Raw genomic sequence first — 17,354 nt, 5'->3', positions numbered from 1 at the left:
TCACCTTGGCAAAGCAAAGCAGGTGTCCCAACGATCTCTCTTTTGATCTTCAAAGGTGGTAATGCTCAGTTGGGAGTTCACTCATTTGTGCTACAGCTACCCGCCTCACAGTACATGAGCTAACCCCATTCTTCATGTCAGATTTTTAAGTGACTAAGGCCAGAGAGAAGCACACGCAAGTCGCCATCCTCACCTGACATCTCAGGAAAAATGGTTGAACCTGTGGGTAACCAGTATGTTGTAGCCAGACCTGTGTACTCAGAGAATTTGTTTGACGAAGACCACGAGAAATTACACAGATACCATAAAACCTTTTGGGATCACCTGAAACTGTATTTTCGGTAAGGAGATTTTTATTTTGTTTTACATATAGACCTAAGAAACAGCCTGAACTGCTGCTCTCAGACAGCATGAACTCCATCCAGACAACTTCCATCTTAGGTTCCAATAAATCAAATGAAAACTCATTAACAAAATGCAATGTCAGATCTTTCTAAAGAATTTTGGCTGGTATTATGATTAAAAGTCTTCCTACAGTTGCATCCCAGGTAGCTTCTTTTTTCCTAGGCACTTTGCAGCTGAGAAGAACTTCTTGTGGCCTTTCAATACTTAAAGGGGGCTGATAAGAATCGTATAATCATAGAATGGTTTGGGTTGGAAGGAACCTTAAAGATCATCTAGTTCCAATCCCCCTGCCATGGGCAGGGACATCTTCCATTAGATCAGGTTGCTCAAAACCTCATCCAACCTGTGGCCTTCCAGGGATGGGGCAGCCACAACTTCTCTGGGCAACCTGTGCCTCGCCACCCTCAGAGTGAAGTTGTTCTTCCTTGTCTCTAATTTAAATCGTCCCTCTTTCAGTTTCAAGCCTTTACCCCTTGTCCTATCACTACATGTCCTTGTAAAAAGTTCCTCTCCAGCTTTCTTGTAGGCCCCCTTTAGGTACTGGAAGGCTGCTAGAAGGTCTCCTCAGAGCCTTCTCTTCTCCAGGATGAACAGCCCCAACTCTCTCAGCCTGTCTTCATAGGAGAGGTGCTCCAGCCCTCAGATCATCTTCGTGGCCCTCCTCTGGACTCGCTCCGGCAGCTCCATGTCCTTCTTATGTTGGAGGCCCCAGAACTGAACGCAGTACTCCAGGTGGGGTCTCACAAGAGCTGAGTAGAGGGGCAGAATCACCTCCCTCGACCTGCTGGCCACGCTTCTTTATTGCAGCCCAGGATATGGTTGGCTTTCTGGGCTGCCAGCGCACATTGCCGGCTCCTGTTGAGCTTCTCATCCACCAGCACTCCCAAGTCCTTTTCCTCAGGGCTGCTCTCAGTCCATCCCTCAGCCTGAATTTCTGCTTGAGATTGCCCCGGCCCAGTACAGGATCTTGCACTTGGCCTTGTTGCACTTCATTAGGTTCACATAGGCCCACTTCTCAAGCCTGTGAAGGTCCCTCTGGATGGCATCCCTTCCTCCAGCGTGTCAGCCACACCACACAGCTTGGTGTCATCAGCAAACTTGCTGAGCGTGCACTCAATCTCACTGTCCATGTCACTGACAAAGGTGTTAAACAGCACTGGACCCCAATACCAACCTCTGAGGAACACCATTCATCACTGGTCTTCACTTGGACATCGAGCTGTTGACCACAACTCTCTGAGTGCGACCATCCAGCCAACTCCTTATCCGCTGAGTGGTCTACCTGTCAAATCCATGTCTCTCCAATTTAGAGACAAGGATGTCATGTGGTACAGTGTCAAATGCTTTGCACAAGTCCAGGTAGATGACATCAGTTGCTCCTCCCTTATCCACCAACACTGTAACCCCTTCGTAGAAGTCCACCAAATTTGTCAGGCATGAGTTGCCCTTAGTGAAGCCGTGTTGGCTGTCACCAATCGTCTCCTTTTTTACCATATGCCTTAACATAGTCTCCAGGATCTGCTCCATGATTTTGCCAGACACAGGGGTGAGACTGACTGGCCTGTAGTTCCCTGGGTCTCCCTTTTTTCCCTTTTTAAAAATGGAGGCTAAAAATGGAGTCAGTGGGAACTTCACCACACTGCCACAACTTCTCAAATATGATGGATAGTGGCTTAGCAACTTCATCTGTCAGAGTTTTTAATAGGGCCTGTACTGATAGGACAAGGGATAATGGTTTTAAACTAAAAGAGGGTAGATTTAGACTTGATATAAGGAAGAAATTTTTTATGATGAGGGTGGTGAAACACTGAAACAGGTTGCCCAGAGACGTGGTAGATGCCCTATCCCTGGAAACATTCAATATCGGGTTGGACAGGGCTCTGAACAACCTTATCTAGTGGAAGATGTTCCTCCTCATTGCAGGGGGTTGGACTAGATGACCTTTAAAGGTCCCTTCCAATCCAAATCATTCTATGATTCTGTGATTCTATGAAAATTTCAGTTAGAAGGGACCCTGCATCCTCCTTGAAGCACAGCTGGCAGAGCAGGTTGATAAGGGCTGTGTCTGGGTGAGATTTTGACCTCTGGTAGCCTGAACCTGAATCTTTCCCCTTCATTTTCCCTCCAAAGTCAGGCTGCAACTCAGCCGAGCTGTTCACTGACAGAGCTCTGTCCTCTTATGCCTTTACAGCTGCTCCCCACAAAGGGTCAAAAAAACTGCGTTGGGTTTGTTTCCTGTAATCTCTTGGCTGCCAGCGTACCGCTTCAGGGAGTGGATTCTGAGTGACATTGTCTCCGGCATCAACACGGGGCTCGTGGCTGTCCTGCAAGGTACCTCCGGGAAATGCGTGCTGTGACACAGCCCGCTATCCGAGGTGCCAAGGCACTGCTGGCTTCAGCACGTAACGCACACGTCACCTTCCCAGGGCCTCTGTCCTTCCAGGTCTCGCCTTTGCTTTGCTGGTGAACGTCCCTCCCGGTTATGGACTCTATGCGGCATTTTTCCCTGTCCTGGTCTATTTTATCTTTGGCACATCCAGACATATCTCAGTGGGTAAGTTCAGGCACACCAACTGCCCTCCTCACTGGTGAATAAGTACGTGCTGCCCCTTTGGGTCTCTAACGAATGCCTTGTGCTGCCCAGGACCCTTCCCCGTCCTGAGCCTGATGGTGGGAGCAACCGTCACCAGGCTGGTCCCCGATGACAGTACTGGAAATGACACTTCCACGAATACCTCAACAATAGACGAAGAGAGAGTGATGGTGGCTGCATCTGTAACCTTCCTTTCTGGGATTTTTCAGGTTGGTAAACACGTGTGTGTGTTGGCACGCATCTATACACACGTATGTGAACAGATGGGTGGTGGACCAGCCTTGCCCTTTGTTTTCTGCTGGTGTAGTCACTGAAGTACTTATCTTCCCCTTCCCACACAACTGGCCTTGGCTCACTGATAAGGAGACATCCGCCTCCCTCCAGTGACCGAGCGCTAGTTCATGCTGTGAAATCCCTGGTTTTGCCCAGACCTGAGCCTACAGTCCACACAGGTGCACCCCGCTTATAGCAAAAACCAAACTGCTGGATAGAAAAAAAGTAGTTGTGAGAGTACTGTGAATGATGCAGACACAGCAAGGGGAACAGAGCAAGCTCTGTCTCATAATAGTAAAGTATTTGCATTTGTCTTTTAAAAAACCCGACAATTTCTCCTTCCTTCCTATTACAGCATTCCTACAGCTCCTTCCTTCCTAGATATTAATACGTTTGTGCTTCATAAAACACTGGTACTGTGTAAAAATCTGGGCATTGAAAATCCTAAGACCAAGGAAGTTTATTTTAGCTATAGAATAAAAAAAATAGGTTTTAACTGATCTAACAGCTACTCTTACCAGTAGCTTACTTGTTGCTAAGTTTCAATTTTTATTACAACTCTGGTGACAGTACTTTCCTTAACACCTGGATGCATGGGATTAGGTGAAAATTTTTGTTCCCATTAAATATGGTTCTCTTTGTTGGAGAGATTGTTTAAAAGCACGAATGAATCACACTGACATATGGCCATTTTGCATTTCAGCTGCTTCTGGGAATTCTCCAGTTTGGATTCATCGTTATTTATCTATCACAATCATTAATCAGCGGTTTCACGACTGCTGCGGCTGTCCATGTCGTGGTATCTCAACTGAAATTCATGCTTCAACTGACTGTCCCTGGATATAATGTACCGTTTGGCATCATCTATGTAAGTGCTAAGTGTTCACTATTTTATAATGCTATTGAAACCTGTGATGTATGTATATCACAAGGCGGTAATAACAGAACTCAGCATAAAAGCAGCCAAGCAGGAAGAAACACAAGAGAAAAATATAGGAGATGTTATTAGTATATGACCAATCTTTAAATTTATTAACAAACACCAAGTTACATCCTGCTGGGGCTAATTCGATAATATTTTCTATGGTATGTGGCATATTTAATTAAGCGTTCAACTTGCCTCAAGCATTTAGTTATTAATTTCTACTGAACTGATATTATATTTAATTTGGATGTGACTCCATGAGGGCTGTTGGATGAGAACGGAGGAAGGAAAAGGACAGGAAGAAGGGCGGACACACCTGTTCAATAATTCCCATTGCTCACGTTCCTATTGCACACGTGTGTGTTGCTCCAACCTTCCCTCAGGTGGAGGCCAGGAGGAGATGGTCGAGAGCCAGTGGAAAGGATCTTTCATGAATGCTTTTGTCATTTGGACAACGCATGTGCACATTCATCAGGGCTTGCAGTTCACATCATGCCACAGCCAATAAATCCCAACCGCCGTAACCCTTAGAGCAATTCAGATACAGGTCTGTCTGGAAGGGATAGTGCTCCTGTGCCAAGGTGCTACAATTTCTATAGCCCCACATGTTTCTTCCTGATTTTGCAGACTCTGAAGAGCATTTTCAGCCAGATCACGGAAACAAACATCACTGACCTTGTCACATCCCTCATCGTCTTGCTTATCGTGTTTGTGGTGAAAGAAATAAACGATCGATACAAAGCAAAGTTACCAGCTCCCATCCCAATTGAACTCCTTGTGGTAACGGCCACCTCTTTGATTTTGCAATTGTTCCGTCACTACAGTGATATAGGAAGCAGAGTTTTAACTGTTTCTTCTCCTGGTTTGCATTAAATGATGGGTTACCTTTTTAGCTATAAGGAAAAATAGACAGTGTTCATGAGCTATTGTGAGATGTTTTAGCTCTACTTAGTTATTCTTAACTGAATACATCTGCAGTGAGTAAGATGCCATAAACTATAAATTTTTTCCTTGGACAAAATTGGCTCTGACACCAGCTGGCTGCAGTCCCATAACTGCGGCCCCTCTGCACCACACCTGCAAGCAGCCACTGAATTCCTGGCCATCCGTAGCCAAGCACAAAACAGCTTTGTGCTCCAGCAGAAGATGGATTTGTTCCCCCGGGAGCTGTAATGGGATGGCGGAAGCCTCACACGGGCTCAAAGTCCTGGAGGATGTTGCTACAGACGCAAGTAGTGCTTGTTTTCCCCAGAGCTGTTAACAGCACCTTGCTAGAAAACACCTGCTTTATTGGGTGGGATGTTTTCTGTTGTTAGTGAGACATTCTGATTTATTCTCTGCACAATTTATGAATGGAAACCCATACCTGTAAGGTGGTTCAGGAATAGCATCTGAACAGTGAAGGGATGTGTAGGCTGGGGTCATAATTCTGCCACTGGTGATGGGAGAGGGAGGAAATGTTTTTTAAAAGTTTCTTCGCACTCTTGCTTGAATGTGCCTAACAGATGTGGGGTTTATTATCTTTCAGACAGTCTTAGCAGGACTGATCTCCTATTTTGTTAACTTTGAAGAAAAATTTAATGTGGCTGTTGTTGGAACACTAGAGGAAGGGTAAGTGATTTACTTAAAATTCACCAGCGGAGCAAAATGTTCTCTCTGGTTTGTCAGTGTTAAATCAGTTCAGCTACAATCCTGAGTAAAATAACCTGCTCCATTCTCGTTCAGTATGTAAATAAATGTTTTGCTCTCAACAATATGAGGACACACTTTCAATAGGTAAAAGTTACTTACCAGAGCACATCTCCTATGTGACAAAGAACACACTACGACATGAAATAATTGCATGCTTCATTTTCTAAGACAGGCAGCTGTTGAGCAGGTTGATGTTTGTCCCTTTTACTGAGCTACTCACCCTAAACTCCTCCGTTTCCCTTGAAGTACACACATGGTTCAGCAGCCACCATCAGCCCTGGGAAGCCACCAGGACATTCCACAGTTCTTCTGTCTGATCCTGTGACCGTCACCAGCATCTCCCCAGACATTGTTATCCACCAGAGGCTCCAACATCTGCTCCTCCAGGAGCATATCTGTAGAGTATGAGTCTCTCATATAGAGAGTATACATCCACGTGTAGAGTATATATCCACATAGGGAGTACATCCAGCTATAAGCTATATCAGAATTTTGGCATAGAGAGTTAATAGGCACACATTAAGTTAAAAAGAGGGAGGAAAATATTTACTAGGACAGCAAACTGCAGCCATATACTCACCGTGGCTCTCTTGATTGCCTCTTGTAGCCCCAGGGGTGTTAGTGGATGGAGTCTGCAGAGGAACAGCTATTTCTGCTCAAGAGTCTCCATCTTCAGATTTCAGTTCACTGAAAAAAAACCACCCAGCCCAGAGAGGAATTCTCCCCAGAATCTGCAAAATACCCTGAAAAAAGTAGCAGGAAATGGTAAAGCTAAAGCATCTAGCAGATGGGTAGCCTGAGAGACTAGTCAATACTACCTGACTTAGTTTAGCTGTCAAAAGTGCTTCAATGAAGCATACAGGGATTATTTTTCTTTTGTCATTAAGTGAAATCCTTCTGTGCACAAATTGCCTGTGCAAGGGCCTCAGCACTGTGTCAGGTCCTACATCCATGCGTAACTAGAAGGCAGAACTTTGTGTGCACCTCAGGCAAAATAAGTTGTGGCTGATCCTGGGCAAGTAAATCAGAACCTGCTGAGGCACAAACTGATCCAAATGTGAATAAACAGAGTCCCTGTCCTAATTAAGGATTCCTTGAAGTTTTATAGCGTTCAGACCTGCAATTCTGTGTGGCACCTCTCCAAAGTGCTCAGTATGAGCTGGAGCACTGCCTTACTCGCTTCCTTCACAACTTGTCTCCTTAGATATATCCTTAACGAGTAGAATTTTTTGTCTTTCAGATTTCAAGTGCCTATTGCACCTGATGTAGGTATCCTCCAAAAGTGTATTGGTGACAGCATTTCCATTGCAATCGTTGGGTTTGCAGTAGCCTTCTCCGTGGCTAAAGTGTATTCCGTCAAGCATGACTACCCACTAGATGGCAACCAGGTAGGCGAATAACACAGGAATCAATACAGTGCATTTGTCAACAGGAAATAAGATATTTTGGGAATGCTTTGCCTGGTGAATAACTGTCATGAACCAGCTTTTAAGAACAATCTATTTTGTTTTTATTTCAGGAACTTATTGCTTTTGGGCTGGGTAATATACTTGGTGGATCATTCAAAGGATTTGCCTCCAGCACTGCTCTGTCGAGATCAGGTGTGCAGGAGAGCACAGGAGGCAAAACACAGGTATGGAACACAACAGATCATGATAACATTTAATGCAAGAAAGCTCTCTTTTTCCTAGCTGAACATCGTGCCTGTGGGCACTTATTCATGGTGGAATTCTTCTCTCATACAGATTGCAGGTATTATATCAGCTGTCATCGTTTTGATTGTGATCATGGCCATTGGGTTTCTCCTTGCACCAGTACAGAAGGTATTCACTGGTTTCATCTAGCACTTTCTCCTGCTTGCCAAAGACAGGGCTGCTCTAGGAGTCACTGGGAGTGTTCATAGGCTTCAGTGGGAGCCAAACAGGGATTTTGCAAAGCTCAGTTCTACTTCCCAGATCATGACAGAGAGGACCACTACATCTGGTCTCTCAAAGGGAATGCAGATGCCCAAACACCAAACATCACAGTACCAGCTTTTATGTGCCAAAAATAAGTGGGATTAGCTGCCTCAAGTAAGATACGTGTGCTGCACCACAGCTAGGGAGGTTCCTGCAGCAGCCATACACTGCGAGGAGCTCCCTGGCCTTTCAGCTGCACTTTGTCCCTGTTTGTATGATCTTTTAAGACTTAATGTTCAACATTTGCTTTGCTTGCTTTGAAATTCAACATGTATTTTGGTCTCTTTAACAGTCAGTCCTTGCATCTTTAGCTCTTGGCAACTTGAAAGGAATGCTCATGCAGTTCAAGGAAGTAGGCATCCTGTGGAGAAAGGACAAGTATGACTGTGTAAGTTGAGTCCCACAAGCATTCAGGAATTAAGCACTCTGGAAAAGTCATCTATTATGCAAATTTGCTTACAGGTTATCTTTTTTTTACCTGCCTTACTTCACTAAATGGAAAGTACAACAGTGGCATGCCTTTTTTACTTGTACGCCCCTTGGTCGTGTTTTCCATTTTGTCCTACCTGTTTTGTGTCAATTCTCTCTGCTGACTTCATTTTCACCCATTTCATCAAATCTGTTAAGATACAGTCCACTATATGAAGCCAAATATAGAAGGCAGTTACAGAAAACGTCTAAATACCTATCGCAGGGACACTTTCTCACGCTCACACAGCACATTAGATGGAAGTTACAGAGAAAAAACAAGTGATGACCACGGCTTGAAGGGTTTACTCCAAACGGTAAAGCTTGTGGCTGGAGGGCAGGACTGCTTATCTCTAACACTCAAAAAATTTAGGCTCTTGCCTTTCTCATCAGCCAGTTGCTTGTGTTCCCAGACAGTTCCAGGCCTCAGTTTTCCCAGCTACCAAACAGTTATTTACCACATGAAAACGCTTTGAGATCCATGGTTAAAAAACATTCAGTATTATCTAGTCATTTGTGCTTATCAGTCATGTACATTCACAGCACCTGTATTTGCAATTTTATAACTCTCAGCTTTACCAGGATCCTGATTTAACTGTAACCTCTCCTTTCTGCTGCATTTTTGTTGAGCATTTAGTGAACAACCTATTCAAGATCCACAGCTCTATTATTCTAAGCCTTTATTATATAGAAATTGTCATCTCTAGAAACACTCCCTGGTGCTAGTCAGTGAGCCTGGCCCTTTTTTACAAGAAAAAACCCTAGGAAACGTGAAACCCCTCCTCAAAGGCAGATAGACAGCCTGGACCAGATCTGAGATCTGTTGCTGCTGCCACTCTGAGCTCATGACCCAGGTCCTTGACACGTTCACAACCACTGCCATCCACCTTCTCATTACAGGTCATATGGGTGGTGACTTTCTTAGCTGCCGTTTTTCTCGGCCTGGATATTGGGCTAGCAACTGCTGTGGCATTCCAGCTGCTGACCGTGGTGATCCGCTCCCAGATGTGAGTACTTGTTGGAAGCAATGATAAGATAACTCAAGGCCTCCTGTTATAAATTAACTCCCCTTGTACAGCGAAGGCCAACAGCACCATGCCTCGGTCTATCCAGCAACCACATATGGAAAAATAATCTACAGGGATAAACCCTTGGATGCAGGATCCCGCTTCAATCTACCACCACAGCTGATGTCGCTTTCTCTGATCCTTCCCTTCTGCCAGGTTTTGATATGAGTACAAATAATTGTGTGTGTGCATTTGTTCACAGCCCAAGCTGCACCGTTTTGGCTAACGTTGGGAGAAGTAACATCTACAGAAACAGGAAAGATTACACCGATGTAAGAAATGTCAAGTTTCTTTTATTATCTGCTGCATTTGTGTCTCTATAGTAGACGTTGTTACTGACACTTTTGCTTCATTGTGCAGATCTATGAGCCAGAGGGAGTGAAGATTTTCAGATGCTCGTCTCCTATCTTCTTTGCTAATATTGACTTCTTTAGAGAGAAACTCATCAGTGCTGTAAGTGTCTGGGGCTGTCATTCTGAAAATATGAATTACATGACACATTAAGGTGAATAGAATTTCCTAATAATTACTATTTATTCAGTCAGTCCAACGTCCAAAGACAAATTTTTCATTAATTACTCAAACATTGTTGCCACTACTGTAATCCCACATGCACGTACACACCTCTGAGAAAGAGAACAGCCTGACTCGGGTATTGAGGTCAGTATTAGGGCCGGTGTTGTTTAATATCTTTGTTGTTGACATGGACAGCGGGATTGAGTACACTCTCAGCAAGTTTGCTGACTACACCAAGCTGTGTGGTGTTGTGGACACGCTGGAGGGAAGGGATTCCATCCAGAGGGACCTTGACATGCTGGAGAGGTGGGCCTATGTGAACCTAATGAAGTTCAACAAGGTCGAGTGCAAGGTCCTGCACATGGATCGGGGCAATCCCAAGCACAAGTACAGGCCGGGTGGAGAATGGATTGAGAGCAGCCCTGAGGAAAAGGACTTGGGAGTGCTGGTGGATGAGAAGCTCAACATGAGTCGGCAATGTGCGCTGGCAGCCCAGAAAGCCAACCGTATCCTGGGCTGCATTCAAAGAAGAGTGGCCAGCAGGTCGAGGGAGGTGATTCTGCCCCTCTCTCTGCTCTTGTGAGATCCCACCTGCAGCACCGCGTTCAGCTCTGGGGTCCCCAACATAAGAAGGACATGGAGCTTTTGGAGTAGGTGCAGAGGAGGGCCATGAAGATGATCCGAGGGCTGGAGCACCTCTCCTATGAAGACAGGCTGAGAGAGTTGGGGCTGTTCAGCCTGGAGAAGAGAAGGCTCCAGGGAGACCTTCTAGCAGCCTTCCAGTACCGAAAGGGGGCCTACAGGAAAGCAGTAGAGGGACTTTTCACAAGGGCATGGAGTGATAGGACAAGGGGTAATGGCTTTAAACTGTAAGAATGTAGATTTTGATTAGATCTAAGGAAGAACAACTTCACTCTGAGGTGGTGAGGCACTGGACCAAGTTGCCCAGAGAAGTTGTGGCCACCCCATCCCTGGAAGTGTTCAAGGCCAGGTTGGATGAGGTTTTGAGCAACCTGGTCTAGCGGAAAGTGTCCCTGTGCGTGTTAGGGAGGTTGGAACTAGATGATCTTTAAGGTTCCTTCCAACCCAAATCATCCGATCATTCTATGACTCATGATGAACTTACACCATAACAATGTACATACATATTTTAAGTCTTTTAGAAGAAAGTAGTGTAAACATAGAGAATATAAAGGGACATTATTTTATTTTATTAACATTTACATTATTTACACTCAATGCATTCTAGTGTACTGATTTTTCCCCAAAGAACATAACTACAACATTCAGCAGAAAAGCTGAATGAAATCACACTATCAAAAATGTCTTAATGTCTTCCATGACAAATTGGGTTAAGGCAGCCAGTCCTTCCGTAACCAGCATGGAGAGCCAGGAGCCCTGAGCCCTCACCATGCCAGAGAGACCCGCCACCCCAAACTGAACCGAACTTGCACCCATAACCTCCTCTTCCTGCTGTTCTTAAGGAGGAGTCAATAAGCTGTGGCTGCCGTGAGCATTGGTAATGAGAAGTTCATTGTTCACATGAGAGACTGGAAATGGCAGAGGAACCAGGGACTCTGTCACATTTGGGTCTCCGCGTGCTTGGCTTTCACTTCAGAGGAGTCTGAAGGATTTTTTCTGTGAGCGCAGATGCTCATACCACTCTCCTTTAAATACAGGCGTTTCTAACACCTCTCTTCTCCACCCACTGAATAAATGAGGCAGAAGACTTGCAGGAATTTAGTATTTTTGTAACCCTTATTGGGCTAATTTACCTGCTGTCTAATTTTGCTAAAACCAGTTAAGAGGTTCAAGAGACATATGCAGCCAACATGATTAACTTTGGTTCTCATCTTCAAGAAAGCAAAACAATGTGTATAGGACCCACGCTGCAGTCAGGTGGCACAGAGCAGACACAACCTGTGAGCTCTCTGATCCGGGTCACCTGGGTGGCCATCTCCTAACGAAGATAAGTAGGACAAGCTCGGGGCTAGCCAGCACTGTACCAGCCTTCTGGAGATACTGGCCTGTGCTATAGTATCATCACGGCTATTTGCTGTCCGTGCTGGTGTCCTAAAGCTAGTACAGATGGGCCTGCCAGGTTTGCAGTCATACCTGTAGACATCTTTCCAACCAAGAGAAAGGGCCCTTGTTTGAACTGGTGAAAAGTGGTAGGTAACCTGAAGTCCAAACTACGCTCATCATTACTGTAAAGAAAAGCTGCATGAGATGTTGTGTCCTTCCCTTGATGTCACTGTGTTGGTTTTTTTTTTATTCAAAGTGCTGTTTCTGCAGGTCGGCTTCAACCCAATGAGAGTCCTGAGGAAGCGCAATAAAGCTCTGAGGAAGATCAGAAAGATGCTGAAAAAAGGAGAACTGCAAGTGACACCTGTATGTAAGGCAACTCCACCCAGGGAGGGGTTAAGCGAGCAGTTCCCTGGCTTGAAGTGGCAGAAAACTGCCTCACAGCCTCCTGTCCTAATTAGATGTGCTATTGCCCACATTGTCACTTCATGACATAAACACGTTTCAAAAATAAGATTTTAAATGGTTCTCACAGTAAGAGACCTACAGCTTTACCATGGGCAGAGCTTGTATGTCCCCACTGGATCTTCGTTTTGGCCTCAAATGGCAGGGTCAGATCGCACAGAAGTAATGTTCATACTGCATTAATGGTAGGATAAAGCTCGTTTTCTCTCAGCCCAAATCCTGCATGCTTTTTGTTGACTTTTCCAAAACTACTGAATGAAAAGTTTATCTGACCATTGACTTCAGGGAACAATAGAAAGCCATCATCAACCAATTATGATGATGATGGTGATGATGAAGTGACTGATGAGAGGAAAGCCAACACTTCCAACCTCCTCCAGATGAGGGAAAGGCATAACTTTTTCTAGTGTAAAGTGCAGGTGGGTCCTGCTCCATCTCAAGGGTACATCAGCTTTGCACTGTCATCACTCTTGTCCTTGTGTAAGATGCACGACTATCCTGGCTCTGTCTTAAAAAGAGTTATTAATTACAACACCTTCTCTGTCACCACAGAAAGGCTTGATTTGCATGGCTAACAACATACAGGAGTCAGACGAAGAATTAGACAACAACAGCATAGAGGAGCTGGACCAGCCCACCAACATGACAGACTTGCCCATTCAGATCGATTGGAGTGCTGACCTCCCCCCCGGCATCACTGTGCCCCAAGTCGACATCCACAGCATTATTCTGGATTTCTCATCAGTGTCCTTCCTCGATTTTTCTGCCATGAGGGTCCTCCAAAAGGTAATTCACAAGACAGTGATCACAGAAAAGAAAATTATATGAATGTAGTTACATCTGAGGGATATGCTTGAGGGAAGGGATGGCACCTAAAGGGACCTTGACAGGCTTTAGGAGTGGGCCCATGTGAACCTCATGAGGTTCAACAAGGCCAAGTGCACGGGCCTGCACATGGGTTGGGGCAACTCCCAGTATCAAAACAGGTTGGGGGATGAAGGGATTGAGAGCAGTCCTGCTGAGAAGGACTTGGGGGTGTACTGGTGGACAAAAAATTGGACATGAGCTAGCGATGTGCGTTCTCAGCCCAAAAAGCTGACCCTATCCTGGGCTGCATCAAAAGAAGTGTGGCCAGCAGGTCGAGGGAGGTGATTCTGCCCCTCTACTCTGCTCTTGTGTGACCCCACCTGGAATACTGCATTCTGCTTTGGGGCCCCCAGTACAAGATAGATACGAACCTGTTGGAGCAGGTCCAGAGGAGGGCCACAAAGATGATCAGAGGGCTGGAGCACCTTTGCTATGAAGACAGGCAAGAGAATTGGGGGTTGTTCAGCATGGAGAAAAGACGGCTCCAGGGAGACTTTATTAAAGTGGGCTTATAAAAAAGATGGAGAGAGACTTTTTATCAGGGCCTGTAGTGACAGGAGAAGGAGTAACAGTTTTAAATTAATAGAACATAGATTTAAATTAGATATAAGCAAGACATTTTTTATGATGAAGGTGGTGAGGCACTGGAATAGGTTGCCCAGAGAAGTTGTGGATGTCTTCCCTGCAAGTGATCAAGGTCAGGTTGGACAGAGCTTTGAGCAACCTGGTGTAGTAGAAAATGTCCCTGCCCAGGGAATTTGGAACTAGATGATCTTTCTTTAAAGGTCCCTTCCAACCCAAACCATCTGTGATTCTATTCTATGATTCTGGCCTTCTTCTTAAAGGCACTCCTATATGGACTAGAAAGTCAGTAGCAACCTTTGCGTTTATGTGAATTTTAATATAAATCTTCCATAGAAAAAGTTTAGGAAACAGATTAAGTAATCAATCTAAATTTTCTTGGAATTAGAGTGTTGGCTGTGGCACCTTTTCTGGACTTGGTAAGATTTTGGGAAGCTTTACAGAAATGTATATATGAAATACATCTTTAAACACTGGGCTGGGAGTCGGAACATTGGAGTTTCAGTTCTCCTGCTCTTGCTTCCCCGGATAACCTTGAACAAAGCAATAGGAACAGCATTTTCAAACAGCAATAGCTAAAGTTACCTGGCTAAATCCCTGTAGGGTGTGTAAATTCATTTCCATAGGCACTACGCACCCGCTGTGTACAGTGGGAACTGTAGTTCTGCTCAAATCCCCAGTTTTAAAAATCTTCCCGGAAGCTTTTGGAGTGTTGGTTTCATCCTATGTGAAGTAGGCACAATAAAGCCACATGATTTATTGAACATCAGCTTTTTACTGTGGGCTAAATGTATTTGATACCACCCCTTTCCAAAAGGATGGGTCATCCCAGTCTGCTGCCATGTGAAGAGACCATTCTATCTCTAGGTGCAGCAGAATTTGAGTTTATAGCTGCTTACCATCACAGATCTTAAATATCTTAAAGTGGTTTGTATATTTGCTGTGGCTAATCACCATAATGGCTGTTATCAGCAAAAAATAGCAATATCCAATCATTTTTCTGGTTTAACAGACTTTGAAAGAATTTATCCGGATCGACATCGATATTTACATCGCAGGGGCACATGGTGAGTACTTGCCTTTCCGTCAGCATCACCATGGATGCCTCGTGCCACTGCTTTCCCTGTCCACCACCAAGCACGGCTGCGGAGGATCACCCCAGTTTTATCTTCCAGCCTTGGATAGCAAACAGATCCAGCTGAGCAGAGGCATCATCCCTCCCGGGCTGTCCCCAGCAGGCTGGGACCATGCACAACATCTTGTTTTACAGATGGCACCGCTGTGCCGCCCAGCTCTGGGCTGTGAGACCTGCTATTGGGCAGCCGGGCTTGGGCATTACATAAGAAACGGGGCTCAAATTCCCTTCTGCCCAGCATCGAGCAGGGCAGTACTGATGGGCATTTATACCCCAACCTCTCCACATCAGTAAAGAGGAACCCATCTGCTCTAATAAATAAAACAGCACAGTATACCAGCAACTCCTGTGTTCGCTCAGTGGACATGCTCAGGATGCACTATTACTTTGTGCTTCGATTTTGTTCCCCCACAGAGGGCTTCCTGGACAAACTGGAGAGATGTGCGTTTTTTGATGAGGAGATTAAGCCATCCATATTTTTCCTCACCATTCACGATGCGGTTTTACACATTTTGCTGAAGAAGGACATAGCCAGCTCCCCCAAAGTAAAGCTCATGGAGGTAACACTACACTTTTCCTCTTTCACCACTTTACTGCCTTTACATTACTCACAGGCACCCAGTGCCCTGCATAGCCAGCCATGTGCCCTACACCAGCCATATATTCAAAACCTCTCTTTATTCAAAAAATTAATGATTAAAACTCAGCTGGTCTCAAATAAATTGGGAGAGTAAGAGCAGCCTCTGGTTTAGATGCCTGGCAAACTACTAGTGAAAGGAGTGAATAATTCCTGCTGGAGACTGGCCTGGCTGTGGACTTCACTTGAAGCCACCTGCTTGGGAACATCATGGTGTGGGGTGAAATCCCGGCCCATCCACGAGCAGTCCTCAGTCGTCGACAATCTGGCAGGAACTGCTGCACACGCTGCAGTGGCTTTTGCAAGGCAGACTTGCTGCTGCTTGCATGCAGGCTTCCCGGGTCTGTTTACCTTCAAGAGGAGTGCTAAAGTAGAGCAGACAAATTAGTACAGCTAAATTTGGTGTTGGCCTTTCTGGGAGTGTTCTTAAATCAAGAGCAAGAAAAGATCCCATGTATGTTAAATCTGTTTAAAAGTAACAAACCCAGAATGCTACTCACTTGGAAATTGTCTAATCCCACTTAGCTGAACTGGCCCAGCTCTTCTGCTCTGACCTGGAGACCTGTGGTGGGGGGCATAAAGGGCTGACAAGTGAGAGCTTCCTTCCTTTCAGGTCAACTTCCCAGGCATGTTCCAGAGATTTAAAAAGCACAACCTTCTTCAATATGAGAAAGGAAAAAAGATAAAAAAAAAGAAACAATCCATTTCCTAACCCACAACTTCTTGTGTTCGTTGCAGGAGAAGGATAGCAGCAGTGACTATATCATCACCCTCAGCAACGGACTGCGTAGCCGGGAGTGCACGGTAAGGCTCCTGTCTCCGGCAGTGGCACTCCAACCGTAGGAAACGCAGCCCCAAATGCTGCTGATGGGAACTGCTAGGTCAAATAACAAAAGCATCCTCATCCCTGAGCTCTTGTGTCAGCCCAGGGCAGGAAGCATCCAGACAGCTTACTGATGGGATTTGACTTAAGGCAAAGCCATGCAGGAGCAAGAGATGTGGGGCTCTGCTCACAAGCTTTCCCTTGAGCACTGAGAGTCTGCAGAGGGAAGGGGGGCAAAGCCCGTCCCTCCAGGCTCTCCCCTGGTCTCCTCACCTGTCCACCACAGTTCCCCCATGATGAGCTCACTGGTAGAACGTCCATGTCGCAGAGATACCAGCATTAGTCCCATTTATCTAAGCGTCTTGGACAGAAGGGGAGTCTGGAGACAGGGATAAGAAAGGGACACACACAGCTTTTTGTCACGGACTTAAAGAGAAGGGCAGTATCCAGCAGACACCAAACGCATAAGGAAAAAACATCAGACCACAGTCTTCCCACACAAAAGCTTTAGAGGAGCAAATTCTTACATATGACTCACCAGAGGGCACCTACCCTGGCTATTCCCTACAGAGGGTGACATTTATTTCCTTTTATCTCCTACAGATTCCAACAGAAACAAAATTATAGATTTAATTTTCTAAACATAATATCCTCCAGCAACACAACATCACTTCCAGAAGAGGAATGCAGACGCAGTGATGAGCATGAAGACAGAAGGATATTTTTAAATACCTTAAGAAGGATTTACTACATACGGTTATGTTCCAAGTTTTGGAATGGGCTTGTTAGTCTTTATCTGTCTCTGTATATATAGAAATGTATTTATGTACATACATGGAGGCTAAAATCACACAGATTTTATAATTTCATACCTTGTTGACAGCCTACCCACAAAGTTGAAGCAGCAGGTAATATTGACTCTA

General features: G+C 45.1%; 1 protein-coding gene across 1 annotated transcript; it reads left to right on the top strand.

Annotated features, from left to right (window-relative positions):
- The first annotated feature begins 210 nt into the window (after positions 1 to 210).
- On the top strand, positions 211 to 17,058 carry SLC26A3 (solute carrier family 26 member 3). Its single transcript, XM_086609867.1, has 20 exons — positions 211 to 341; positions 2,597 to 2,736; positions 2,849 to 2,959; positions 3,050 to 3,207; positions 3,975 to 4,139; positions 4,824 to 4,976; positions 5,725 to 5,807; positions 7,129 to 7,276; positions 7,408 to 7,521; positions 7,634 to 7,711; positions 8,139 to 8,234; positions 9,215 to 9,321; positions 9,584 to 9,653; positions 9,742 to 9,834; positions 12,193 to 12,288; positions 12,940 to 13,173; positions 14,849 to 14,903; positions 15,386 to 15,531; positions 16,347 to 16,412; positions 17,035 to 17,058. Exons 1-20 carry the CDS (start codon positions 211 to 213, stop codon positions 17,056 to 17,058), a joined length of 2,268 nt encoding a protein of 755 aa, XP_086465993.1.
- Positions 17,059 to 17,354: the final 296 nt, after the last annotated feature.

This window comes from Tauraco erythrolophus, chromosome 4 (genome assembly GCF_009769465.1).
Source record: "Tauraco erythrolophus isolate bTauEry1 chromosome 4, bTauEry1.pri, whole genome shotgun sequence".
Taxonomy (NCBI): domain Eukaryota; kingdom Metazoa; phylum Chordata; class Aves; order Musophagiformes; family Musophagidae; genus Tauraco; species Tauraco erythrolophus.
The sequence above is the reverse complement of the archived record's forward strand: the minus strand, read 5'-3'. Positions and strand labels throughout refer to the sequence as shown.

Excerpts from the sequence above, each read along its gene's own strand:
- SLC26A3 (XM_086609867.1), top strand. The coding sequence starts at position 211 with ATGGTTGAACCTGTGGGTAACCAGTATGTTGTAGCCAGACCTGTGTAC. Across the intron at positions 3,208-3,974 it reads TCCTTTCTGGGATTTTTCAG|CTGCTTCTGGGAATTCTCCA; the intron begins GTTGGTAAACAC and ends TTTGCATTTCAG. Across the intron at positions 8,235-9,214 it reads GAAAGGACAAGTATGACTGT|GTCATATGGGTGGTGACTTT; the intron begins GTAAGTTGAGTC and ends TTCTCATTACAG.